Source organism: Notolepis coatsorum, assembly GCF_963971535.1.
Source record: "Notolepis coatsorum genome assembly, chromosome: 10".
In the NCBI taxonomy this organism is placed as follows: Eukaryota; Metazoa; Chordata; class Actinopteri; order Aulopiformes; family Paralepididae; genus Notolepis; species Notolepis coatsorum.
The window spans coordinates 14,970,503-14,998,002 of record NC_140174.1 but is presented as its reverse complement, the minus strand read 5'-3'; the positions used below and the strand labels follow the sequence as shown (position 1 = coordinate 14,998,002).

The following is a 27,500-nucleotide window of genomic DNA, read 5'->3' as shown; positions in this document are numbered from 1 at the left end:
TCCAGAATGAGTTGTTTTTTATATCAAAACGGGGGCTTTTCTAACTGCTCTGAAACGGCAACGACGCGATAAAAAAACAATCTGCCTTCACAGCACTGTCTGGAACATAGTCTTTGATAATGCGATGGGCAGATTAGACACATAGCCATAATTTAAAACATAGATTAGGCGATATTAACGTTAACATTGGCGCGGATGGTGGCATTCAAGCGGTAAAATGGAAAACCAGGCATGGCATTTAAAGAGTTAAGATCAGTTCTAGGTATGGAAAATGCTAGTTGTGTCCATAGATAACTACCTGTTGTTGCTGATATAGACCCAGTCTAACATGCTAGTTGTGTTCATAGATAACTATCTAACATGCTCGTTGTGTTCATAGATAACTATCTAACATGCTCGTTGTGTCCATAGATAACTACCTGGCTATGGAGGTGGCCTGTACCATGGTGTGTCCCAAAGCTAACCGAGAAGACGTCATCATAGAGCCTGATGGACACGAGACGCAGAAATGTGAAAAGTGTGAGGGGGACTGTCCTAAAGGTGGGTCATGTTCAAGTTTCAAGTTCAAGCTTCTTTATTAGTTGTCATACAAAAGTACAGAATACTTTTATATAAAATGCTTGATGGGATGGGATAAAGCTGCAACCTGAGATTATTTTGACCGGAAAGGTTTTCATAGAGTCTGGATAAGGTTCTATGATCTTTGTCTGGAAATCCACGATGATGAGGTGAAAACGTAATTTCAGACTATGATGATTGGATCCACTTTTTAAATGTAATAATTGCGCTCTGCCCTACGGCCCATGTGAGGCACTATCGCGTGACAGAATGGTGAGCATGCTAGCAAGTTAGCTAGCGGTAAGCTTCTAGTTAGCTAGCGGTAAGCTTCTAGTTAGCTAGCGGTACGCTTCTAGTTAGCTAGCCGTACGCTTCTAGTTAGCTAGTGGTAAGCTTCTAGTTAGCTAGTGGTAAGCTTCTAGTTAGCTAGTGGTAAGTTTCTAGTTAGCGGTAAGCTTTTAGTTAGCTAGAGGTAAGCTTCTAGTTAGCTAGAGGTAAGCTTCTAGTTAGCTAGAGGTAAGCTTCTAGTTAGCTAGCGGTAAGCTTCTTGTTAGCTAGCGGTAAACTTCGAGTTAGCTAGCGGTAAGCTTCTAGATAGCTAGCGTTAACCTTCTTGGCTGCCTTGCGTCGGGCAGGGGTTCCTGCAGTTCTCTTCAGCTGGTCTCTCTTACCTGGTCTCTCTTGGCTTTTAACTGGCACCCATTCCTCTGTGATCCCGATATCTCGCTAGCTAGCGTCTGTCCGTCTGGGCTGCAAAGTGAGTAGCCAGTTATCATCCCTAGCCAGCCGTTAGGCGAACGTTGTCTCTGCGCTGCCGCCTTACCAGAGTAGTTAGTGAAGGGGTGGAACGAGGTACTTGTATGAGCCATGGAAGGGTTCATGGGGATATTATATTTTTTGTAAAAGTACAACAGTATATGTTGGTCCAGCTGTAAACTATAAATAAAAGGCTTAAGTTGTGTAGAGGGCTAAGAGTGTTCCTCGTGGTGTTCAACGACCTTGACCCTCTGCCCTCTGACCTGCAGTGTGCTACGGCCTGGGCATGGACAGTCTCCAGCGGGTCACCATGGTGACGGCCTCCAACGTGGAGCAGTTCAACACGTGTAAGAAGGTCTTCGGCAGCCTGGCCTTCCTCCCGCAGAGCTTCATCGGGTGAGAAGACGCTGCTCTGATGAGCCACACAATGATTTGATATGAGTTTCAGAATAATACTACTGATAATAATACTATTATTTGTACACTACCTTTCATACAAGAATTGCAGCTCAAAGTGCTTCAGTAAAAAAGACTGTCAGAATTGGCAGATCAAGAGCAATGAATGAAGTGCAGACATAACATATAAGTATAAAACGAGCATAAAATAGACGGCAGCAAAATAGACAAAGTCAAAATAAGGCACAGAGCATTAAATCACATCGTTTTTCATATTAGGATTGATTGATTGATTGAAAACTTTATTAACAGATTGCAGAATGGGTACAATACAGTACAGCTCAATACACACAATTGTTAAGGGGATGCAGACCAGAGAAAGACTTTCGTCTTGTTTACATCAGGGTCCCCCATTTTCAATTCATCATGACATTTATGACATACACAACATACAGATATACAGATGTTTGTTTACGGTTTGATTATCACTGATGCACATAAATAGACAGTAATAAAAGAGTAAAATAGAATGGACGGAGTAAAATAGTGCAATAATGGAGTGCAATAAAATAGCTGTCATCTACAGTACAGATATCAGTGTTGATGTAATGAGTCTAAATCAAATCAAATCAAATGTATTTGTAAGGCCCGACAACACACGTTAATGCCCCCATGGGCCGGACACGTCTTCTTTAAACAAGTCAAGAAGAAACATCACAATAAGTCAAGAACAAAACAAGAACACCATAAAGTCCAAATTTTTTTAAATAAATGCAAAATAAAATGCAACACTCCCAGACATACCCCACGCGAAGGTAAGGAAAAACTCAATAAAACCTAGCAATAGGAAAAAATGCACCATAGGCAATGTGGAGGAGAGAAACCTTAGAAGGGCCATTCAAGGGGGGATCTCCCTTCTTAGATGTCGGTGATAGTAGTGTTGCAGTAAAACAGGCGAACAGTTGATAGGCATGCACTCATATGCATAGTGAAACGCAGATAAGTGCATGCGATAGCAACTGAACTAAGCAGCACAGTGCATAAGAGATGGTTAGAAATAGGTATACAATTAGCATAGAACTGACGCATGAATTTGACAGGAAGTGCATAAAAATAGCCAGAATAAAAATCAGATACCATACAGGAGGGTGCAAGGGCAGTCCCTGCACCAGCCAGGGGTTCAGTGTCTCATCCAGTGGACACATTACCAGTCACAGAGATCAAACCTGTGATCCCTTGGGTTACGGGACGATCTCTCTAACCTGCCAGGACACTCCGTTTGGTAGCAAGAGATCCACCTGGATTAATACAGATGCAATCTGTTAATAAAGTTTTCAATCAATTCATATTTCAGAAAGAAATGGTTTGTCCTAAATCTTTAATAATTAGTTTGGCTTCCAGTAAACACGGTGCCAGGTGTCTTCTGTGATTGGCCACTTGAAGACACCTTGAAGACCAGTCATTTGGTACTAAGAGTAGGCTAAGAGTAAAAGCCTACCAGTTTGTATTCAATGTCTCTTTAAACCAAGAGAAGGAAAGTATAATTTAAGAGGGGTATGTATTCTTAAAACATGTATAAAATAAGTAAGAACTAATGTAAAAGCTAGATGTGTTTACATTTTGGGAGTTAAATTATGGAATAGCCTTAGTGATGGGTTGAAGTTGTGTACTTCTCAGGGGGAGATTTAAAAAAGCCTTAAATGATCAAATAATTCAGGAGTACAGTTTTGAGTAAACATCAAACATATTTTTTTAATTTAATTTTTTTTTATTATCTTGGAGCATATTTAAAAAAAAATCTTTTTATATTAAACATATATTTAGTTATAAAAATAAGCATGTGTTTCAGCCTATTCCTTTTTTTTCGGTCATTGATTTTGGATTTTGTGTGTGTGCTTACCTTGAATTTTAGATTTTTTTTTCTTTTCTTTTCTTTTTCTTTTTGATTTATCTGTAAACAAGACCGAAAAATAAACGTCATTAATTTGTGCGCAGCACCAAGCTGAAAGACTCACGTAACGAGATGGAATAATCTCTGCCGTGTGCCAACTATTGTAATGTCACCTCCTCTCTCCAGAGACCCTGTGGCCAACACGTCAGAACTGACCCTGAGTCAGCTCAGCGCCTTCAAGAACCTGGAGGAAATCACAGGTACTGCACACGTGGATTCATACCGGGAAAATAAAATGTACTTGTTTAATCCGCTCTGCCACTGTGTGTTCCGTGATAGGGAGATATTTTGGAACAAAGTCTTAAATTTTTCTGGACATAAAAAATGTCAGTGACTTTCAACATGCAATCCTTGAACGGTTTTCCTGCTTTGGCGATTCAAATCATTGGTAAACAGACGTAGTGCTGAACATGTACACCTTTGAGACTGCAAGACTGCTGTTTTGATAGGGTTAGGGTCTTTACTCATACATTTGAAAAATAAATGCAACATTAATACGGACTGTATTGATCTATTTATGATGTGAAATAAATCCTGGCCCGACACCGGGGTTCGGGGTAAGGGGTTCATCCACCGCATAACTTGCTTCACCTGCAGCATCAGCATCCTTCGTGGCTTTTCTAAAAAGACTTTGCTGGGACGTTAGCGATTTCTGTAGCTTCGTCATACTTCTCATACTGTTCTCCATGTTTAGTCGAGTAATGACACTTGAGATTGCATATCAGGAATGTAGCATTTCCATTGAACTCCACGAAAAAATACTGCAATGTCCATCTCTCTTGAAACTAGTGTTCCTCATCTACTTTCCTTTTTGCCTTGGAAAGAGACATTGTCGTTGTTCAATTTCAAGTCCAAACGATAGATAGATAACAGGCAAATCAAATTAGCCGCTCTCTTAATTTGCCGCTCTCTTCAATCTCTGATGAAAACTACCTGCGGACTTTCTACCTCTGGTTTATTCAATGTGCAGTACAACGTACTGTGCACCTCTACAGTGACATCTATGGGTGAATAATAAATGCTGCAGCTAAATACACAACACATGGCTTTTTTACGGCACAGGCAATATCGGCGCCGTATAGGTCGAACATAATTTTGCGGGCCGGATTACATAATATCACGTTGCGGGCCAGGCGGAGGGGTGGGGCGGGCCGCAAATAAGATAAGATAAGATAAGATATTCCTTTATTGATCCCCTTGGGGAAATTCAGGCATCATAGCAGCATGGGGGAAGGGGGGGGGGTGGTACAGGTAGTAAAAACAACACAGGCAGTGTAAACAATTAGGTCAATTTGGTCAATATAATAACCGTGAGTTTGAGACCCCTGCCTTAAAAGGCATTAAGTCTTACATTTTATTTGAACAAAATGTTTGGGTGGCAGCACGGCTGTCAGGAGATGAAATAATATTAAATATATTAAATGTTTTGAGGCAACCATCGGGAGCAATTGGGGTTTAACTGTCTTGCTCAAGGCCACTTTGACACGCTGCCCGGGAGGAGCGGGAATCGAACCCAGGTGTGAATCCAGGTGAACTGACCAGGTGCTTGTCGCCCGCAGGTTACCTGTACATTGAGGCGTGGCCAGAAGAGTGGACCAACCTCAGTGTGTTTGAGAACCTCAAAGTGATCCGAGGAAGGATGCTCTACAAGTAAGACTGTCCTCGACCTGTCTCCCTGCCCGCACCTGTCTCTCTTTACGTCTGTCTCTCTTCCTACTGGACGGTTCATTTACAATGTGTTCCTCACATTTTACCCATTCACTCACACATTCACTCACACATTCACTCACACATTCATTCACTCAGACATTCATTCACTCACACATTCATTCACTCACACACTCACACATTCATTCACTCACACATTCACTCACACATTCACTCACACATTCACACACACATTCACACACACATTCACTCACACATTCATTCACTCACACATTCACTCACACATTCACACACCGACGGCAGGCATGCAAGCTGTCTGTCTGTCTGTCTGTCTGTCTGTCTGTCTGTCTGTCTGTCTGTCTGTCTGTCTGTCTGTCTGTCTGTCTGTCTGTCTGTCTGTCTGTCTTTCTTTCTTTCTTTCTTTCTTTCTTTCTTTCTTTCTTTCTTTCTTTCTTTCTTTCTTTCTTTCTTTCTTTCTTTCTTTCTTTCTTTCTTTCTTTCTTTCTTTCTTTCTTTCTTCCAATTTCCAATTTCCAATTCAATCAATTCAGGGAGAGGATTTTCTTTACAATTCAAATATTGAGAAAAAATAAACTAAAACAATGGCCTGAGAATGTTTTAGTGTTGCAGCCATTAACACTTTGACTGCCATGAAACGTCTTTAGACGTCTTTGCTGGCCATGCTAAAGTTGCCGGAGGACGCGTTACGTCGTCCTTATATCAATATTTCAAAAATCTGCGATCGGATTCATATGTCCCCTCCGCTGGCCTGAGATCCACCAGCAGGACCCACTGAGCTCTCTGGCGGTTCAGGAGCGCCATCTGGTGGCCGATCGGCGCAATCGCCAAACAGGATGTTCCATAGAGGTTCTGCTAGACGTCCGTAGTACTTCCGGGCGCTCGCTATAGGTCATGGGACTCTGGCTCGTCATGCTACACAGTGATCGATTGGCAATAACTCGATAAACAACATGATTTGGACGTATATACCATTATACAAGCTGGAGATGGACCGGGTAAAAATATATCCCATAATGATAAGATTTCTACTCTACGATGATCGCCCAACGGCGCGCGGAGACTGGGGTGAGTTTCAGCGTGTAACGTTACCGTCTTCGATACTAACTGCTATTATCAACATTTGACCCACATTAGATGATTGGTATAACGCTGCCCACGGAATTATAAACGCCCCCTCGCCCATCCGGTCAACATCAGATGACGTGTAGTAACTTCTAGAAGTACGTCTAGTTGGAATTTTTTATATCGCGCTGATTGCCATCAAACTGTATTTCATCATCAATATAATGCATTTGGGGCTATATATCACGTTCTGGAGAAAGCTGCAGAAAGAGATGAAAACATACTTATACATTAGACCATACTTTACTATGAATATGTGAATGAAAAAGTTTAATGTTGCTACACAATGAACAATACATATAGGACTTTGAATGGGCCCTAATAATGGCAATGTAGCAATAGAATTTAAAAAGTTATAGCCCTGCAAAGAAGGGGACTTTCTCCATAGACAAATAGCGCTGGCAATCTATGGTATATCATGAATTTAACCTTAGGCAGCCAAAGTGTTAAGCCACGACGAGAAGTCGTTTATTGTCAGCAACACAGTCTAACCCTAAACCAGCCATGGTTTATATTGTCACTGTTTCTATTGTCATGGTTTATATTGTCACGGTTTCTATTGTTTCTATTGTCACGGTTTATATTGACACAGCTTCTATTGTCACTGTTTCTATTGTCACGGTTTCTATTGACACAGATTTTTTTATTTTAATTTTTTATATCTTTTGCCCCTCCCTTTTTCCTCCGATTTTCTCCCATCCCAATGTTAGTCGTTATGCCAATTCCCAATCCCCTTCCTGGTCGCTGCGCACTTACCACCCACAGTCGATCTGGGAGAGTGGAGGCTATCACGTGCTTCCTCCGACACACGTCTAGCCAATCAACCGCTTCTTTTCACCTGGCAGCGCGGACTCTCACTGAGAGGGTGTAACGTGTGGAAGGATCATACTACCGCCCTTAGATCCTATCCGCGCTTAGCAGGCGCCCCGACCGAACTGTAGGAGTCGCTGTTTACAACGACCTGGACCCACCCCGCCAGCTTCTCCCACCCTCTAATACTGCCAATTGTATTAGTGTGAACGGCCAGCCAAGCTGGTGACAACCCCGGAGCTGTGAGCTGGATTCGAACAGGCGAATCCAGCGTCTCCGGGGTTGGTGACGAACGCAATATCCGCTACGCCACCTGACCGCCCTTATTGACACAGCTTCTATTGTCACGGTTTCTATTGTCAGTTTATATTGTCACGTTTTTATTGTTTCTATTGTCACGGTTTCTATTGACGTGTCCAACCGACTGATATTAATGTGACTCAGCCACTGCTTCAGTTCCTCCTGGTCTCCACCTCATCCGCCCTCACGCACAAAACCCACCAGGCGCGGGCGCAAGCACTCGCGGGTTTCGTGCGAGAACAGCGCGTGTGGCCATCCACACCGAGTCCGACTTCAGAGCGGGCGAAAGCGCACGGAGGAAGGCACATTTACATTGGACCAGCTGTAAATGCCTAGTCTATATGCGAAGTCAGTCCCTGTTTGAATATTCTTTAAAGATTTCCAGTTCCAGTGTTCTATTGTCCATTTTGCATGTATAACCAGTTATTATATAATTAATTAGAACGTTAGAATACATTTTAGAATGATGAAATCAGTCTGACTGTACTCCTGAAAAAGTATAGTAATGGTTTATTTGTATTGGGAAAGATACAGACACATTAGCTGGTTGAACAACATCTATATGTGTGGTAATAATGCAGATATTGAGTGTATTTATGTGAAAATGCGCGTGGCGCACGCCTCTGAATCCAACCAAAGTGATTAAATTCGCTTCCGCCCGCACGCTGTGAACAGCGACGCCTGTTAACATGGGAGCGAAAGTGAAGCGCTGATCGCCCGCCCGCCTCACACCCGCGTCCCGCACCTGGTGGGTTTCATGCGTCAGTCCTCCTGGCTCCACCTCATCCCCCCTCAGTCCTCCTGGTCTCATCCCCCCTCAGTCCTCCTGGTCTCATCCCCCCTCAGTCCTCCTGGCTCCACCTCATCCCCCCTCAGTCCTCCTGGTCTCATCCCCCCTCAGTCCTCCTGGTCTCATCCCCCCTCAGTCCTCCTGGCTCCACCTCATCCCCCCTCAGTCCTCCTGGTCTCCACCTCATCCCCCCTCAGTCCTCCTGGTCTCATCCCCCTTCAGTCCTCCTGGTCTCCACCTCATCCCCCCTCAGTCCTCCTGGCTCCACTGAGGCAGCTCATCCCCCCTCAGGCTGATGTACAGGCTAATCATTAGCTAGCGCCGCTGCCTTGAAGCTAGCACACATTAGCCAGGGTAACAGTAGGAGTCTTATGGGAAGCTAGCTCGCGTCGCTCTGTGAAACCAGGTGATTAGTCAACAGGGGTATGCGGAGTGTTTTTCTCTTGAGAATGTTCCAGCACTTTATGGCCCCCGGTTTTATGGGCTTGTTTTGGCAGTTAATAAGAGAGAGAGATCTCATTCTGGTGTTGTTGTCGACGACGTCTTCTACCTGTCAGTTTCACTGTTCACCTTGTTTAGCTAGTTCTGTCTGCACAGCACGTTTTCACTTCTTCTGTTGATGAAGTAAGATAAGATATTCCTTTATTGATCCCCTTGGGGGAAATTCAGGCATCATAGCAGAATGGGGGAGGGGAGGGGAAGTACAGGTACGGGCAGGGTAATGGTAGAAAGACATAAATACAGGCAATACAAATTATAGTACAGTAGAAAAGTAAGAATAGGCAGTGTAAACAATATAGTTACCGGTAACTCATATGAGCAAGTAGGCAGTGTAATCAAAGGTGCAGATGAGGGTCTGTTTGCCCCATCAGTTATATTATACATTACAATAAATATCCTTAACAATAAACACTAGAATCTAAATAAGTAAAGTATACAGTATATAAGTCATGAGTTATATTGAGTTCAGAAATGTAATAATTCGACGGGAATATATGAGTTCTGAGATTTTTACCAATATTCCAATATTCAACAGTCTCAAACAATATTCCAAACTAATTCCTATCGTCTCCTCTCCTTTCCTCTCATCTCCTTTTGTCTCCTCTCACCTCTCTTCTCGTCTCCTCATCTCATCTCTTCTCTTCTTTTCTCTTCTCTCCTCTCCTCTCCTCTCTCCCTCTCATCTCCTCTTCTTTTCGCTCCTCTTTCCTCTTGTCTCCTCTCCTCTCCTCTCCTCTCCTCTCCTCTCCTCTCCTCTCCTCTCCTCTCCTCTCCTCCTCTCAGGGGTGTGTTTTCTCTGGGGGTGCAGAACCTCCACCTCCGCTCCCTGGGGCTGCGTTCTCTCCGTAGTGTCAGTGGAGGTCTGGTCCTGCTGCACAACAACTCCCAGCTGTGTTACACCTCCTCCCTGCCCTGGAGCGGCCTCCTGTACCCCAGCCAGGGCCCCCAGCGCATCGTCACCCACAACCAGGACCCCCAGCTCTGCGGTAGGTGGAGCTCACTCACACAAGAGAGAGACCTAGTGATACTCTCACAAGAGAGAGAGACCTAGTGATACTCACACAAGAGAGAGACCTAGTGATACTCACACAAGAGAGAGACCTAGTGATACTCACACAAGAGAGAGACCTAGTGATACTCTCACAAGAGAGAGACCTAGTGATACTCACACAAGAGAGAGACCTAGTGATACTCACACAAGAGAGAGACCTAGTGATACTCACACAAGAGAGAGACCTAGTGATACTCACACAAGAGAGAGACCTAGTGATACTCACACAAGAGAGAGACCTAGTGATACTCTCACAAGAGAGAGACCTAGTGATACTCACACAAGAGAGAGACCTAGTGATACTCACACAAGAGAGAGACCTAGTGATACTCACACAAGAGAGAGACCTAAACAAGAGAGATACCTAAACAAGAGAGATACCTAGTGATACTCACACAAGAGAGAGACCTAGTGATACTCACACAAGAGAGAGACCTAGTGATACTCACACAAGAGAGAGACCTAGTGATACTCACAAGAGAGAGACCTAGTGATACACTCACAAGAGAGAGACCTAGTGATACTCTCACAAGAGAGAGACCTAGTGATACTCACACAAGAGAGAGACCTAGTGATACTCACAAGAGAGAGACCTAGTGATACACTCACACGAGAGAGACCTAGTGATACTCTCACAAGAGAGAGACCTAGTGATACTCACACAAGAGAGAGACCTAGTGATACTCACACAAGAGAGAGACCTAGTGATACTCACACAAGAGAGAGACCTAGTGATACTCACAAGAGAGAGACCTAGTGATACACTCACAAGAGAGAGACCTAGTGATACTCACACAAGAGAGAGACTTAAACAAGAGAGATACCTAAACAAGAGAGATACCTAGTGATACTCACACAAGAGAGAGACCTAGTGATACTCTCACAAGAGAGAGACCTAGTGATACTCACACAAGAGAGAGACCTAGTGATACACTCACAAGAGAGAGACCTAGTGATACTCACACAAGAGAGAGACCTAGTGATACACTCACAAGAGAGAGACCTAGTGATACTCACACAAGAGAGAGACCTAGTGATACTCACACAAGAGAGAGACCTAGTGATACTCACACAAGAGAGAGACCTAGTGATACTCACACAAGAGAGAGAGACCTAGTGATACTCACACAAGAGAGAGAGACCTAGTGATACTCACACAAGAGAGAGAGACCTAGTGATACTCACACAAGAGAGAGAGACCTAGTGATACTCACACAAGAGAGAGACCTAGTGATACTCACACAAGAGAGAGACCTAGTGATACTCTCACAAGAGAGAGACCTAGTGATACTCACACAAGAGAGAGACCTAGTGATACTCTCACAAGAGAGAGAGACCTAGTGATACACTCACAAGAGAGAGACCTAGTGATACTCACACAAGAGAGAGACCTAGTGATACACTCACAAGAGAGAGACCTAGTGATACTCACACAAGAGAGAGACCTAGTGATACACTCACAAGAGAGAGACCTAGTGATACTCACACAAGAGATAGACCTAGTGATACTCACACAAGAGATAGACCTAGTGATACTCACACAAGAGAGAGACCCAGTGATACTCACACAAGAGAGAGACCTAGTGATACTCTCACAAGAGAGAGACCTAGTGATACTCACACAAGAGAGAGACCTAGTGATACTCACACAAGAGAGAGACCTAGTGATACTCACACAAGAGAGAGACCTAGTGATACTCACACAAGAGAGAGACCTAGTGATACTCTCACAAGAGAGAGACCTAGTGATACTCACACAAGAGAGAGACCTAAACAAGAGAGAGACCTAAACAAAAGCTGAGGTAGCAACAGTAATGGTAAATGGCTTTTATCCAAAGCGCTTTACAATTTGTTACTCACATTTTACCCATTCACTCACACATTCACTCACACATTCACACACCGACGGCGGAGGCAACCATGCAAGGTGCCAACCTGCTCATCGGGAGCAATTAGGGGTTAAGTGTCTTGCTCAAGGACACATCGACACGCTGCCCGGGAGGAGCGGGAATCGAACTGGGAACCTCCGGGTTGCCAGACGACTGCTCTACCTCCCGAGCCACTGTCGCCCCAGTAATCGGTAGTACTGTATCTAACTTATGTAACGTTAGCTGAGGCAGCAACAGTAATCAGTAGTAATGTATGTAACTTATGTAACGTTAGCTGAGGTAGCAACAGTAATCAGTAGTAATGTATGTAACTTATGTAATGTTAGCTGAGGTAGCAACAGTAATCAGTAGTAATGTATGTAACTTATGTAACGTTAGCTGAGGTAGCAACGGTAATGTATGTAACTTATGTAACGTTAGCTGAGGTAGCAACGGTAATGTATGTAACTTATGTAACGTTAGCTGAGGTAGCAACAGTAATCAGTGGTAATGTATCTAACTTATGTAACATTAGCTGAGGTAGCAACGGTAATGTATGTAACTTATGTAACGTTAGCTGAGGTAGCAACGGTAATGTATGTAACTTATGTAACGTTAGCTGACGTAGCAACGGTAATGTATGTAACTTATGTAACGTTAGCTGAGGTAGCAACGGTAATGTATGTAACTTATGTAACGTTAGCTGAGGTAGCAACGGTAATGTATGTAACTTATGTAACGTTAGCTGAGGTAGCAACGGTAATGTATGTAACTTATGTAACGTTAGCTGAGGTAGCAACAGTAATCAGTGGTAATGTATCTAACTTATGTAACATTAGCTGAGGTAGCAACGGTAATGTATGTAACTTATGTAACGTTAGCTGAGGTAGCAACGGTAATCAGTGGTAATGTATGTAACTTATGTAACGTTAGCTGAGGTAGCAACGGTAATGTATGTAACTTATGTAACGTTAGCTGAGGTAGCAACGGTAATCAGTGGTATCGCTCGCTGCACCCTGTGCACTCTCCATTCTCTATGTACACCGCCACGCCTTTGAGCGCAAGAAAAATTTGTCCAATCTGATCACAGCCTAAAAGTAGTCTCTATAACGCCGTCAAACAGTGCCCTGTTTGCTACTGCACCTTGTTTACATGCTTTGTTTTGGTCTGATGTTGTAGTTGAGTGGTGATGGGGGGGGGGGGGGGGGGGTGCACCTCAGTCAAGGCCAAGAGAGTTCTGGAGAAATTCCCACTATCACACGTTATCAGCTAATAACAATCCTTATCATATGGAGAACAAGGGTCACGCGCTCAGCTGACTGGTCAGAATGAAAGTGAATGTGTTGTTGCTGGTTTTGTTGTGCCAGTCTAGACCAAGGGCCACAGTAGAAATACTGGAAATGAGTCAATAAGATGCCATGTATGATAGTGATGTGTGATAGTGATGTGGGGACTTGTCTCTGTGTGTGTGACTTGTCTCCCTGTGTGTGTGACTTGTCTCTGTGTGTGACTTGTCTCTGTGTGTGTGACTTGTCTCTGTGTGTGACTTGTCTCTGTGTGTGTGACTTGTCTCTGTGTGTGACTTGTCTCTGTGTGTGTGACTTGTCTCTGTGTGTGACTTGTCCCTCTGTGTGTGTGACTTGTCTCTGTGTGTGTGACTTGTCTCTGTGTGTGTGACTTGTCTCTGTGTGTGTGACTTGTCTCTGTGTGTGTGACTTGTCTCTGTGTGTGTGACTTGTCTCTGTGTGTGACTTGTCTCTGTGTGTGACTTGTCTCTGTGTGTGTGACTTGTCTCTGTGTGTGACTTGTCTCTGTGTGTGACTTGTCCCTGTGTGTGTGACTTGTCTCTGTGTGTGTGACTTGTCTCTGTGTGTGACTTGTCTCTGTGTGTGTGACTTGTCTCTGTGTGTGTGACTTGTCTCCCGTCATCAACCGTACTGACCTTAACCATGATGAAATTGAAACTGTTTGGATTGAAATCTTATTAGACAGGGCGAAACCAGTACTAGTAGGCACAATCTATAGACCACCAGAACAGAGTGGCTTTTATGACACACTCGATGGGTGTTTAGCTGGGGTGGAGGGGGTAGAAAAAATTCTTATTGGGGACTGGAACACGGATATGCTGCGTAAATCAGCACCCGTCTTCAAGGCCTTCAGTAGATTTTCTGACCTGCACGGTTTCAGCCAGCTAATCACACAACCCACAAGGGTATGCGATTCGACACAAACCACCATTGACCTCATTTTGACCTCTGACAAGTCCATGATCTCCAGTAAAGGGGTGATAGCATGCGGGTTAAGTGATCATTATATGATTTTCTGTACCCGCAAAAAGCTAAAACAGAAGGCCGGCTGTCACAAAACAGTCACATCTAGAGACCTCAAAACTTACTCTAGAGAGGCCTTTAACCTAGAACTGGGGAGCTTGGACTGGTCAGATGAGCTCAGTGGTACACAGGTTGAAGAAGCATGGCTTGGATTCAAAACCAAATTCACAGCAATACTCAACAACATGGCACCGATAAGAACCACCAGGGTTAAAAATCGCGCTGAGGCATGGATGCACACTGAAATACTGGCCGCTATGAAAACCAGAGACAAAAAATGCTCTGAACTTCATAAAAGTCAGACAAAGCTTTCCAAAAGCTCAAACAGTGAACTCCAAGCCCACGTGGTTGAACTAAAAATCCAAAGAAACAGACTAAGAAATGACGTAAACACCATGATCAGAACCGCAAAAAAAAATTTCATCAACGACAAAACTGAGGAAAACAAAAACAAACCCCGCGAACTTTGGAAATTACTCAATAATCAACTAGGCTGCAGTAAAAAACTTAAAACCAGATTCTCAAACATAAACATAAAGACGGACAACACGCTCATCACAGACAAGCTGGATGTAGCCAATTACTTAAACATCTTCTTCACAAACATAGCCACAACACTGGTAAACAAACTACCCTCCCACTCAGGGCATTATGGGGTAGAACACATAGTAGCATACTACAAAAACCTAGGGGTCCACAAAGACGACTTCAAACTTGAAATGGTAACAACCGATGAGGTACTCAAAAAATTGAGCGCCCTCCAACCTAACAAGGCCACTGGCCATGACAACATCCCCTCCAAATTCCTCAGAGACGCAGCAGCCGCCATCACCCCAGTCATCACACACATAATAAACCTCTCTATAAGACAGGGGCACGTCCCCAAGGACTTCAAAATTGCGAGAGTGACCCCTCTACACAAAAAGGGCAGCAAATTAGACCCAGGCAACTACCGCCCTGTTTCTATTCTTACCTCCATCTCGAAAGTCATGGAGAAAATAGTCTACGAACAGGTCGAAAAGTACCTGGCGGAAAAAAACCTAATCTACGAATTCCAATCTGGCTTCAGAACGTCCCACTCCACTGACACATGCCTCCTCTATTTGAACGACCACATCAAACAAGAGGTGGACGCTGGCAAATACTGCGGCATGGTCATGCTGGACCTACAAAAGGCCTTCGACACTGTCAATCACTCCATTCTAATGGACAAGCTAAAAGCAATTGGTTTTGATAGCCTATCAGTGAGCTGGATGCAATCCTACCTGGAGGGGAGAGAACAGATGGTAGAGGTAAACGGTACTCTATCCCCCCCCCTCACAGTGAGCTGTGGTGTTCCACAAGGAAGCATACTAGGACCGCTACTCTTCCTAATTTATGCAAATGACATGTCGTCAGCCTGTGACTGCAACTTGTTCCTGTTTGCGGACGACTCAGCCCTGCTGGTCTCTGACAAGAACAAATTGCAGGTTGAAAAAACCCTCAGCACGGAACTAGGCAAAATCTGCATATGGCTCGCTGATAACAAACTATCATTACACATGGGCAAAACAGAGTCCATTCTCTTCGGTTCAAATAACAAACTCAGCAAGACCGACGGATTCTCAGTTACAGTGGGCGACAATATTGTCACAAGGAAAGACGAAATTACCTACCTGGGTTCCATCCTAGAGGCAAATCTTTCCTGTGACAAAATGGCATCCAATGTAATAAAAAAAGTCAACCAACGAACTAGATTCTTGTACCGGATCTCCTCTCTGGTAAACAAGAATACCCTGAAGACTCTGGCAGGAGCACTCATTCAAGGGTACTATGACTATGCGTGCACCTCATGGTACCAAAGCACCTCAAAGGCGCTTAAAACAAAATTACAAACATCACAAAACAAACTGGTCAGACTACTACTTGACCTGAACCCCAGAACCCACCTCACCCCTGCCCACTTTGCCAACCTAGGATGGCTTAGAGTAGACGACAGAGTACAGCAACTTGCAATGGGCCTGGTCTACAAGATACACTATACGACCGGGGTGCCCATGTACATGTCAAAATACTTCTCAAAGGTCAGTGAATACCACAACCACTACACCAGAGGAAGCTCAACAAATCATGTTAAACCCAGATTCGGCTCAAACAAGGGACTAAACACGTTTCGCAATTATGCCACAACAATGTGGAACGCCCTACCCAAAGCTGTAAAGGAATGTGAATCCCTGCCCACATTCAAAACCGCCCTTAAAGAGCACCTACGGGAGGCTGCAATTCGAAACTGGCCACCGTAAATGCCCAAAACCCCCACCACCTCCTAATAGACAGTCTCCTCCCCACCGCATGTATATATTCCCTCCCCGCCGTATGTATATTTCCCTCCCACCCACCCACCCCCTCCTAATGTACAGTCCCCTCCCCATCATATGTATATACTCTGTCAGGATCTAGGGGTAACAGTACTGTATATTTGAATACCGCCTATGTCACAAATGTATCAGTACTAAATACCTATATGTCCCTATGCCATAAATGTCATGTATGTTGTGTATGTCATAAATGTCTATATGAATTGAAAATGGGGGACCCTGATGGAAACAAGACAAACGTCTTTCTCAGGTCTGCATCCCCTTAACAATTGTATGTATTGAGCCGTACTGTATTGTACCCATTCTGCAATCTGTTAAATAAAGTTTTCATTCATTCATTCATTCACTCTGTGTGTGACTTGTCTCTGTGTGTGTGACTTGTCTCTGTGTGTGACTTGTCTCTGTGTGTGTGACTTGTCTCTGTGTGTGTGACTTGTCTCTGTGTGTGTGACTTGTCTGTGTGTGTGACTTGTCTCTCTGTGTGTGACTTGTCTCTGTGTGTGTGACTTGTCTGTGTGTGTGTGACTTGTCTCTGTGTGTGTGACTTGTCTGTGTGTGTGACTTGTCTCTCTGTGTGTGACTTGTCTCTGTGTGTGACTTGTTCCTGTGTGTGACTTGTTCCTGTGTGTGTGACTTGTCTCTGTGTGTGACTTGTTCCTGTGTGTGACTTGTCTCTGTGTGTGACTTGTTCCTGTGTGTGACTTGTCTCTGTGTGTGTGACTTGTCTCTGTGTGTGACTTGTTCCTGTGTGTGTGACTTGTCTCTGTGTGTGTGACTTGTCCCTGTGTGTGACTTGTTCCTGTGTGTGACTTGTCTCTGTGTGTGTGACTTGTCTCTGTGTGTGACTTGTTCCTGTGTGTGTGACTTGTCTCTGTGTGTGTGACTTGTCTCTGTGTGTGACTTGTCTCTGTGTGTGTGACTTGTCTCTGTGTGTGTGACTTGTCTCTGTGTGTGTGACTTGTCTCTGTGTGTGACTTGTCTCTGTGTGTGTGACTTGTCTCTGTGTGTGTGACTTGTCTCTGTGTGTGTGACTTGTCTCTGTGTGTGTGACTTGTCTCTGTGTGTGTGACTTGTTCCTGTGTGTGTGACTTGTCCCTGTGTGTGACTTGTCTCCCTGTGTGTGTGACTTGTCTCTGTGTGTGTGACTTGTCTCCCTGTGTGTGTGACTTGTCTCTGTGTGTGTGACTTGTCTCTGTGTGTGTGACTTGTCTCTGTGTGTGACTTGTCTCTGTGTGTGTGACTTGTCCCTGTGTGTGACTTGTCTCTGTGTGTGTGACTTGTCTCTGTGTGTGACTTGTCTCTGTGTGTGACTTGTCTCTGTGTGTGACTTGTCTCTGTGTGTGACTTGTCTCTGTGTGTGACTTGTCTCTGTGTGTGTGACTTGTCCCTGTGTGTGTGACTTGTCTCTGTGTGTGACTTGTCTCTGTGTGTGTGACTTGTCCCTGTGTGTGTGACTTGTCTCTGTGTGTGACTTGTCTCTGTGTGTGTGACTTGTCCCTGTGTGTGACTTGTCTCTGTGTGTGTGACTTGTCTCTGTGTGTGTGACTTGTCCCTGTGTGTGTGACTTGTCTCTGTGTGTGTGACTTGTCTCTGTGTGTGTGACTTGTCTCTGTGTGTGTGACTTGTCCCTGTGTGTGTGACTTGTCTCTGTGTGTGACTTGTCTCTGTGTGTGTGTGACTTGTTCCTGTGTGTGTGACTTGTCTCTGTGTGTGACTTGTCTCTGTGTGTGTGTGACTTGTCTCTGTGTGTGTGACTTGTCTCTGTGTGTGACTTGTCTCTGTGTGTGTGACTTGTTCCTGTGTGTGTGACTTGTCTCTGTGTGTGACTTGTCTCTGTGTGTGACTTGTTCCTGTGTGTGTGACTTGTCTCTGTGTGTGACTTGTCTCTGTGTGTGACTTGTCCCTGTGTGTGTGACTTGTCTCTGTGTGTGACTTGTCTCTGTGTGTGTGACTTGTCTCTGTGTGTGACTTGTCCCTGTGTGTGTGACTTGTCTCTGTGTGTGACTTGTCTCTGTGTGTGTGACTTGTCTGTGTGTGTGACTTGTCTCTCTGTGTGTGACTTGTCTCTGTGTGTGTGACTTGTCTCTGTGTGTGACTTGTCTCTGTGTGTGTGACTTGTTCCTGTGTGTGTGACTTGTCTCTCTGTGTGTGACTTGTCTCTGTGTGTGACTTGTCTCTGTGTGTCTGACTTGTTCCTGTGTGTGTGACTTGTTCCTGTGTGTGTGATGTGGGATATTTGTAGATATCCTGATGAAGAATGTTCTCAGTCAACCGAGGTTTGGATAATAACAAGGTTTATTAACCAAACAGATAGAATACATAGAGAGAATGGCTGAGGGCTTCCCCCAGGTGATCAGCTGAAATGACCCAGGTAAGAAGACCTCGATAGATCTCGGGAGGATACCTATATAGGTAACAAGGGGGGGGTGTGGTCCCATTTGATAGGTCAGATGGGGGGGGGGTACAGGTTTGGGGAGAGGGGAGGGGGATGTCTTATTCCACAGATAGGGGGGGGGGGGCACAGGTAAGGGGATATAGGGGAGGGGAATATATTTACATGAGAACATTATACCACAATACTCACTTTTCTTTCTTATAATGTGGGTGAGATTAATGTATAATATACCAGGGTTGTTTGGAACAGGTAAAAGTGAATAGGTATGGTACAAGAATGGGACCGATGTAATCCATCGGTTATTAGATAATGAATAAAATAGAAAACAATTAAAATAATGAAAATTTTGGCCAATGTGATCTGTTGGTTAGCATAACAGTTTAAAATAGAATTATTTACATACATGAGACCTATATAGAATTATTTACATACATGATTCATGACATGATCGACTGGACTGCGGTCTGTGTTATTTTGATATCAGAGATGTGGGAATAGATATCACCCTTTTCTTTTATTAATCGCTTAAAATACCTATATCAATGAGTGGTCCTCATCTCTGATATCAAACAACAATTAACATAATCATTAGAAGCTATCGCTGTGCAAATATCTTGGCATACCTTCAGTCGTTCATGTCGTGACTCTGGGGAGCTAATGTGATCGTTGTGCATACAGGCATCGTAATAAACCCATTAAATACATGCACTGTCTGTGTGGTCAGAGTGCACAGGGTGAAAAAACAAAATTGTGTTCATAATTATTAGGAATCGGATTTACACATAAGGCTAATGTGTACAAAAACATTTTAACAACCGTTAACCTGGTGGTTAATAAAACTAACATGATTGATTATGGGAAACTGTTCACAAATATATATATATATATTTTTGCACATTTTGTGATGATTCTTGATGAAATTACTTAGGATCCAGTTGTATTTAATCTGAGTTTGAGTGTCACTTTCATCTGTGATTGCCTCAGCTTTGTTGGTCTTTACTTAGAATCAGGCAATTTTCTCCATTTCTTCTCTATAAATGAGGAGATAAAACGTCTTATGCATCGCTTCTGTATGTAATTCTAGTGCATATACTATCAATGGTTCACCATACAGGTGCAAAACAACGTTGCATGTCCTCTTCTATGAGAGAATAAAACAACTGATTCTTTCTTGTCTGACAATACAATTTTGTAACCTAAGTAATTCTAATGTGATGTAATGTGATCATGTGGTCACTTCTTCCTTCAGCAATACATTTTAGCTCATTATTACTAACCATTGTTAATGTTTTCTCATTGATTTCTTTTCATCACATCCCTAGTTCATCGTTTTGCAGATACATACAATTGTGTGAAAAGTTTCCTGCTTGTGAAGGTATTAATCTGAATGATGTTGCGTCGTTGTTGACAAGGTGTTCTCTGTCGGTCGTGTGGCAGGGCCAAACAGTAACACATAAAAATTAAATAAATACATACAATAGACATTACCTTAGTGGCTAATGTGTCAAAATAAAATTGAAAACCGTTAACCTAGTGGTTAATATAAAAGGTGATTATGATAATCGTTATGCATTGTTCTGTGGTCAAAACAAACTTGGTGTCTTGGAACAATCCAACTGGTTCTGCCCTGTTTAACAATACCATTTTGCAATGTGACTCTGTGATCATTTCTCATTGTCATTATAAAATTACAGTTCTTGTTTGTGAATCTGACAGTTGCTGTGAAGTGTTGATCATCTGTTCTCGGTCGGGGATGTGTCCTTCTGTGTGACCTGCTGTGTGTTGAACGTATCGTACATTCAGTTGATGTTTCTGTGAGCCTGTCGTGTGGCAGTAAGACAGTCTCATTTGCTATGTGTCTCTTCTTGACGATGCAGTCGGGAATATTCACTGGTCGTCGTCCATTCCCTGTCAAGGGTCACTTGTCTGCGCTGCTCTCCATCACCACCACATGTCTGCCACTGTGCTCACGCTTGGCCCCCATTAGGCCCAGAGACATGGTGGTCAGGGCGTTTTTGAATGTGTTGTGCTGGTTTCGCTGTCCTCTCCTCGTCATTGCGGTACCACTTGATGGAGGGCGAGGGCCCGCCGGTGTAGTGGCTAGTCAGTAGGACGCTCTTTCTCACACGGATGACAATCTTGTCATGGGAATCCACCTTGATGGTCAGGGACTTCAGTTCCCGTTTGCAGGTGATGGGTTTGCTTCTTCAGGTGGCGCTTGCGAACGAAACTCTTCCGGCACATGTTGCATTTGTACGGCTTCTCTCCCGAGTGGACCCCCCTCTGGTGCTCCTTCAAGTTAGCCGCGGTTGCAAAGCACTTCGCACACTGTGCATCGATGGGGCTTGTCCCCTACTACCCCCACGGCGTGGGTCTTCTGGTGTTGCTTGGGGCTGGACGCGGTGGCGAAGCCTTTACGACGGGGCTTGTTCCCGGCCCCCGCGGCGTGGGTCTTCTGGTGCTGCTTCAGGTTGGAGGATGTGGTGAAGCCTTTACCGCACTGGCCACAGGTGTATGGCTTCTCGCGCGTGTGGAGCTCCTGGTGCTTCTTCAGATGCCTCCTGCGTACAAAGCTCTTCCTACACTGGGTGCACTTGTACGGCTTGTCATCCGAGTGCATCTTCATGTGTTCTCTGAGAGAGATGGCCGCCGCGAAGCTCTTGCTACACTCGGAGCACTGATGGGGCTTCTCCGGCATCTGGTGAGACTTGAGGTTGAAGGCGTCGATGACGCCCTTGCCGACCATCTCGACCCCGGTGGGGGCGTACGCCTTTTCTTTCGTGTGGATTTTCATGTGCTGCTTGAGGCTGGCCTCCACGGCGAAGCTCTCGCCACAGTGGACACAGATGTACGGGTTGATGTCCTTGTGGATCTCAAAGTGCTGGTGGAGGTCGGCGATGCTGCCAAAGATCTCGCCGCACTCGCTGCACTCCAGGCCGTGGGTCTCGTGGATCACCATCCCGCTGTCCGACTCCACGATCAGCTCCCCGCCGTGGTCCGACAGAGCCACGTTAGACTCCGTCTTGATCTCGGTCTGTCGTGGTCTGCAGTGCCGGGTTGGAGGCCGTCAAAAGGTTGATCTCCTCTTCGTCAGTGTCTCCTTGGTCAGTCTCCTTCGTGGTCCCCTGCTCCACTTTCTTGGGGATGTCTGTGGGCTGGGTTGGATGGTTCTCCCACGGTTGTTGTCGTCGCCTCTGGTTGTGTCCGCAGCTCCTTGGTTCAAGTCACGCGTCGTCTCATTCGTCCTGTCCTCTCACCAATTCGTGATCTGAGGGTGATAAACACTGCCTTAGAAAACTCCTCACATAAATGATTCAACGCCTTTCTGCTAAAGTGGAAAATCATTTTGGGATTAATTCAATTCATTATAAATAAAATCACTTAATTGACAATAGGAAATGCAAGCCAATTGCATTAGCAGTGATTCCTTACGTCAAGAAGGTCACATTCACTACAATTTTATCAGATTTTGTATCTAACTAGATCTTACAGCATTAGGCTTTAAATAAAATTTGTAAATGAATGGCCAAAGTTTTGAATCAGATAAAATAGCTCCTTGTCTTCATATTCTGATGGTCTTAAATTGAAGTTGATCTTACCTCAGGCCGCGTACGATGGTGTGCTTCTTCAAGATACTTACCTCGCCATGACTTCTCGGTTGTTCTTCACATCTCAGTGTGGCTCATCATAGCATAGCATGGGGAAAAAACATAAAATCTAGGTAGCCAGTTAATTTTGCATGAAAAACAATCATTTCTTATCATCTAACCCTAACTAACCTTACTGTCATGCATTTGTCCTAATAAACTAATCTACACTGTAGCACTCAACACTTTGATGACCATTGTTACTCAGCTGATAGAGGTGTGCCTTGCCTGATGTCCTGTCGTACAGAACCTGTGAGTCGCTTTGGATAAAAGTGTCAGCTAAATGATCAATGTTGTTGATATCTTGTACATTTAGATAATTGTGCTGCAATTTTGGTGGTTGATAATTTTGCAGTCATGGAAAGTATTAGTTGTTAAAAGAATAGTCTAAGGAATAGTCATGCATGTTATTGGTTATAAACAGAGAATAGAAGGAGGGGATTGTAAGTAGTTGTTTTCATCATTAATCTTTCATCTCGGGCACTTCTCTAATTCATGTGCCTCTTGCAAAGAGATGATGAAAACGACTGGTTAGTTATTGTTAGTATGGGAGTTAGGTAGATTTTCATAACTGCAAATTCATCATCTGTAACTAATTCATGTTAATTAAGTGGTTCTCTGTTGCCATCCACCGCCAGGTGAGTCCACCAAGTCGGTGGTCACGAGTGCAGGCATTTGCATTGCTTTGTCTCCCAAGTGCCCACTCTGAAGAATTTACATGTGGGTATTTGGATGTTGTTCCAAATGGTCAATCGATTGTCTCTCAGCTCTGCACTGTCTCTCGGTTGACATGCAAATTGTTGGATTTTCTGTCTTTTGTGATACAATTTGGGTGTAGTCATTCACTGTTTTGCATCTCGCCTCAGAGCCAGATCTGTAAATACAAACACATGTTAATTTTCCACTCTTTTCTAAGACCTGGGTGAATCCTCTTTGACTGTCTGTGTGCTCAACAAACATTAGCTAGATCTCATCCATCCCGTTCTTGGATGTAATGATAGTGTTATCATTTATCAATCATATCGCATATGTACACAAGCATCATATGAATGTGGACCCACACATTTTGAATCATGTTTAAAAATGTCTTACAATGGAAAGGGCTAGTTATCTTTCATTGGTTCTTTAGATAAACACATTAACTCAAGTGAATATAACCTAAACATCTTACTTTTAAACATGATCTATGTTGTTTGTGCCCAAGTTTTTTAACATTAAAAGCTTATAAAGTCTAATCTAACGCTGTTTATGTGGACTACAATTCCTGTACTGTCATATACTGGGAACCGGAAGTGTTTGTTTAGCTCCCATGGTCAGTATGACCGGTACGCCCATAGATGTATTATAATTCTGAAACAGACATTGTAATTAGCTTTATGTGACTTATAATGTGTAAATTAAAGCAACATAAACACTCAAGTGATCTGAGATAGTTGTAATTTACTGTAACTGAGATGATAGTTGTGTACCACAAACAGTACTGAATTTGCAAATCTGGTATGTCATAAATGTACAGATGTAGCAGTACTGACTATCTGTATGTCATGTATGTCATAATATGTCCTGATAAATAGAAAATGGGGGACCCTGATGTAAACAAGACAAGAGTCTTTCTCTGGTCTGCATCCCCTTAACAATTGTGTGTATTGAGCTGTACTGTATTGTACCCATTCTGCAATCTGTTAATAAAGTTTTCAATCAATCAATCAAAGCATCTATATTTATGATTTTCATACTCACCGGGGAAAGCTGCAATGTTCGGTTCGTTTCTCCGGTGGTCTGGGATGGTGCAACCTGCATCTCGCCACTGCAACTCAACATTTTCCAATGGCAGCGCGCACATACATATACAAATAAAACACGCACCCTTGGCCTTGGGTACATTACACTTTACGTTCGCTTATGGATAGTTTAATATAAAATAATAACTTCACGGCGCGCATAGCGTCACGTCATTGCTCCATGCGACGTTCGTGTGTTCTCATTCGCCTCGGAAATAACGCTTTGCAATTCATACAGTATTTTTCCACGAGCTCTCAATAGCCTGGAATTCCTATACCAGCGTTTTGTTACCGAATGAACGCGCCTGTGCATATGTGAAACGTAAACAAACTGAAACGATAAAACTATACTTCCCCAAATGGTTGTTCCCGTGGGCCGGTGTTCTGCGGAATCCGGAAATTACTATCCTAGTTTGTTCCCGTGAACTGCACTTCAATGTTATTCTTTGTATAACGGTAACTCGTCTCTCAATGCTCGTCGCGCTATCCGCAGCCGGTTCTTGACTCAATAAAGCAACGCGACGGGTCCTATAATACTTGTGCACATACAAACGAGACTTAAACAGACAAACAAACAATAATACATATAAGTTAACGTGTGTGTATATCTGATTGTATTGGATCGCTGTACGTTTAGTCGGCCAACATCTGTTGCGACAAGGCATTCATACCCTTGATATATAACTACACATCGTTATTAAAATCATAACGACCGAACCTGACTTCGAAATTTACCAGCGATATATTAGATTATATATACCTTTTAATCATACTCTCGGCCTCTTAACCCGCGACTAACGTCCTGTTTAATGTACTTTCCGCGACTGATGTCCCGTTTAATGTACATTTACGTACTCCCGGGACATCGCGTAATCATGTACTAACTAGGACATCGCGTGATCATCTTCCCGCTATCTGTATTGATCAATTGGTTAATTTAATCCAAAATACATCGTTTTCAGGAAATGGAAGAGATTGTGAGCTTAGTTTGAGGTTGAAACAATGAATATTATGACGCTACTCTGGTAATTTCTAATTATGATTCCATCAGCTTCTCGGTCCTACTTCCCGCCTCTTTGCAAAGGAATCACAGAACGTTTTTAACAGAGTAGCGTTTTCAAGGATATCACATCTAATAAGCCCACGTTTCTTGCCTTGTTGCCTATTTTTTAGTCTGAATTAGACTTGGGGTAGCAATCCAACAACCTGTATTGTGTGCCTTAGCTTTTGGTCGGCTCCGACTCGACCAGGAATAGCACTTCAACCTTTGTGCCTAAACTTTTTGGGACTAGCACATATAACCCATCCTTTCAGAACCTCCTGATAAGGACCCAGGTGCACGTGCGCCCTGGTAACGATTCTCAATACAGATCAGATATATTAATGCACATTATTCTACTCAGCCATGATCTCAATATTGGACAACATTCTGTAATATTCACCTGGCACAGAGAAAAGCGGGAAGGTTTCAATTCCTTTCCATACATTTTTGGTCGACCATCCTATTATACTCACTTTTCTCTGTATAGTTGAATGATACAGCACGCCGGGAGGACGCAAAAAGTCCGTTCGTGACGCCAATTGTGGGATATTTGTAGATATCCTGATGAAGAATGTTCTCAGTCAACCGAGGTTTGGATAATAACAAGGTTTATTAACCAAACAGATAGAATACATAGAGAGAATGGCTGAGGGCTTCCCCCAGGTGATCAGCTGAAATGACCCAGGTAAGAAGACCTCGATAGATCTCGGGAGGATACCTATATAGGTAACAAGGGGGGGGTGTGGTCCCATTTGATAGGTCAGATGGGGGGGGGGGGGGTACAGGTTTGGGGAGAGGGGAGGGGGATGTCTTATTCCACAGATAGGGGGGGGGGGGGGCACAGGTAAGGGGATATAGGGGAGGGGAATATATTTACATGAGAACATTATACCACAGTGACTTGTCCCTGTGTGTGTGACTTGTCCCTCTGTGTGTGACTTGTCTCTGTGTGTGTGACTTGTCCCTGTGTGTGTGACTTGTCCCTGTGTGTGTGACTTGTTCCTGTGTGTGTGACTTGTCTCTGTGTGTGTGACGTGGCCATACTGTATCGATACAGGGACACCAAGTATCGATATTTAATTATTCATAATAAAAAAAACATTGATTTTTTTTGTATAAGGAAGTTGCATTGTTCATTTCAATACATGTAATAGTACAGTAGTCCACACACACACACATGTGCATTCAGTTAAGTTGGAATATGACTGTAATACAAACAGTTCAGTTTGTCAGGTACATGCAACACAGATATTTTTTTTTACATCCGTCTGCTTGAGAAAATACCATGTTCTGCAATAGAAATGATTGAAGTGAGAAGAACAGACTGTGTAACTTGTCCCTGTGTGTGTTTTCAGAGGATGAGGGCCGTGTGTGTCACCCTCTGTGTGAGGGGGGCTGCTGGGGCCCGGGGCCAGGCCAGTGTGTCTCCTGCAAGGCCTTCCAGCGGGGCACTGAGTGTGTAGAGGAGTGTGACGTCTATCAGGGGTAAGTGTGTGTGTGTGTGTGTGTGGAATGTGAAATCATCAATGCAAAACTAGGTGTTAGGACAAGTGCTCTAAATGATAAAGTAGTTTAGTGAATCATAAATCGATCAATAAATCAGGCACAACAGTGTATATGTAAATCTGTGTATCGCTGTGTGATCATTGCAAAAACCACAGACAACCTCCAAATACTAAACCACACAGTAAATCATCCAGAAGCTTTCAGAGTTCACTTTGTCCTCGACCTGCAGCTCAAGGACAAAGCAAACAGTGTTTTCAGGTCAGTTCATATACGTATAGCGTTGAGGCCTGTAACCTGTTAAACTGTAGGGTCCCCCAACCTAACAAGAGTAGATTTCTTGGCATAATCTGCGACTGTGTACAAGAAGTCATCATGACATCACTGCCTGTGTCCTCAGGTCTGTGCGCGAGTACACCGATGGCTCCATCTGTGGTGCCTGTCACTCAGAGTGTCGTCCAATCAATGGCTCTGCCTCGTGCTACGGCCCGGTAAGACACACACATGTGCACAGCGAGGGTTCATGAGTTTGAGTTTGTCATCATAACAGCACAAGTACAGTACAACAAAAAGAAGTTTGGCATCCAACCAGAGTGCAAATGTAACAGTAAAGTGCAATAGTGATATACAATCTACAGGTGATTAAACTGGAT

General features: G+C 43.8%; 1 protein-coding gene across 1 annotated transcript in view; it reads left to right on the top strand.

The window, feature by feature from the left end:
* Positions 1 to 27,500, top strand: part of erbb2 (erb-b2 receptor tyrosine kinase 2) — a gene marked incomplete at its 3' end in the record, with an annotated part of 112,743 nt that overhangs the window by 65,231 nt on the left and 20,012 nt on the right. Inside the window, exons 9-16 of the mRNA XM_084322918.1 lie at positions 412 to 540; positions 1,584 to 1,710; positions 3,788 to 3,861; positions 5,221 to 5,311; positions 9,657 to 9,859; positions 26,700 to 26,829; positions 27,248 to 27,338; positions 27,398 to 27,402. Coding sequence (XP_084179044.1) covers positions 412 to 540; positions 1,584 to 1,710; positions 3,788 to 3,861; positions 5,221 to 5,311; positions 9,657 to 9,859; positions 26,700 to 26,829; positions 27,248 to 27,338; positions 27,398 to 27,402 — 850 coding nt within the window. The remainder of the gene's footprint in view (positions 1 to 411; positions 541 to 1,583; positions 1,711 to 3,787; positions 3,862 to 5,220; positions 5,312 to 9,656; positions 9,860 to 26,699; positions 26,830 to 27,247; positions 27,339 to 27,397; positions 27,403 to 27,500) is intronic.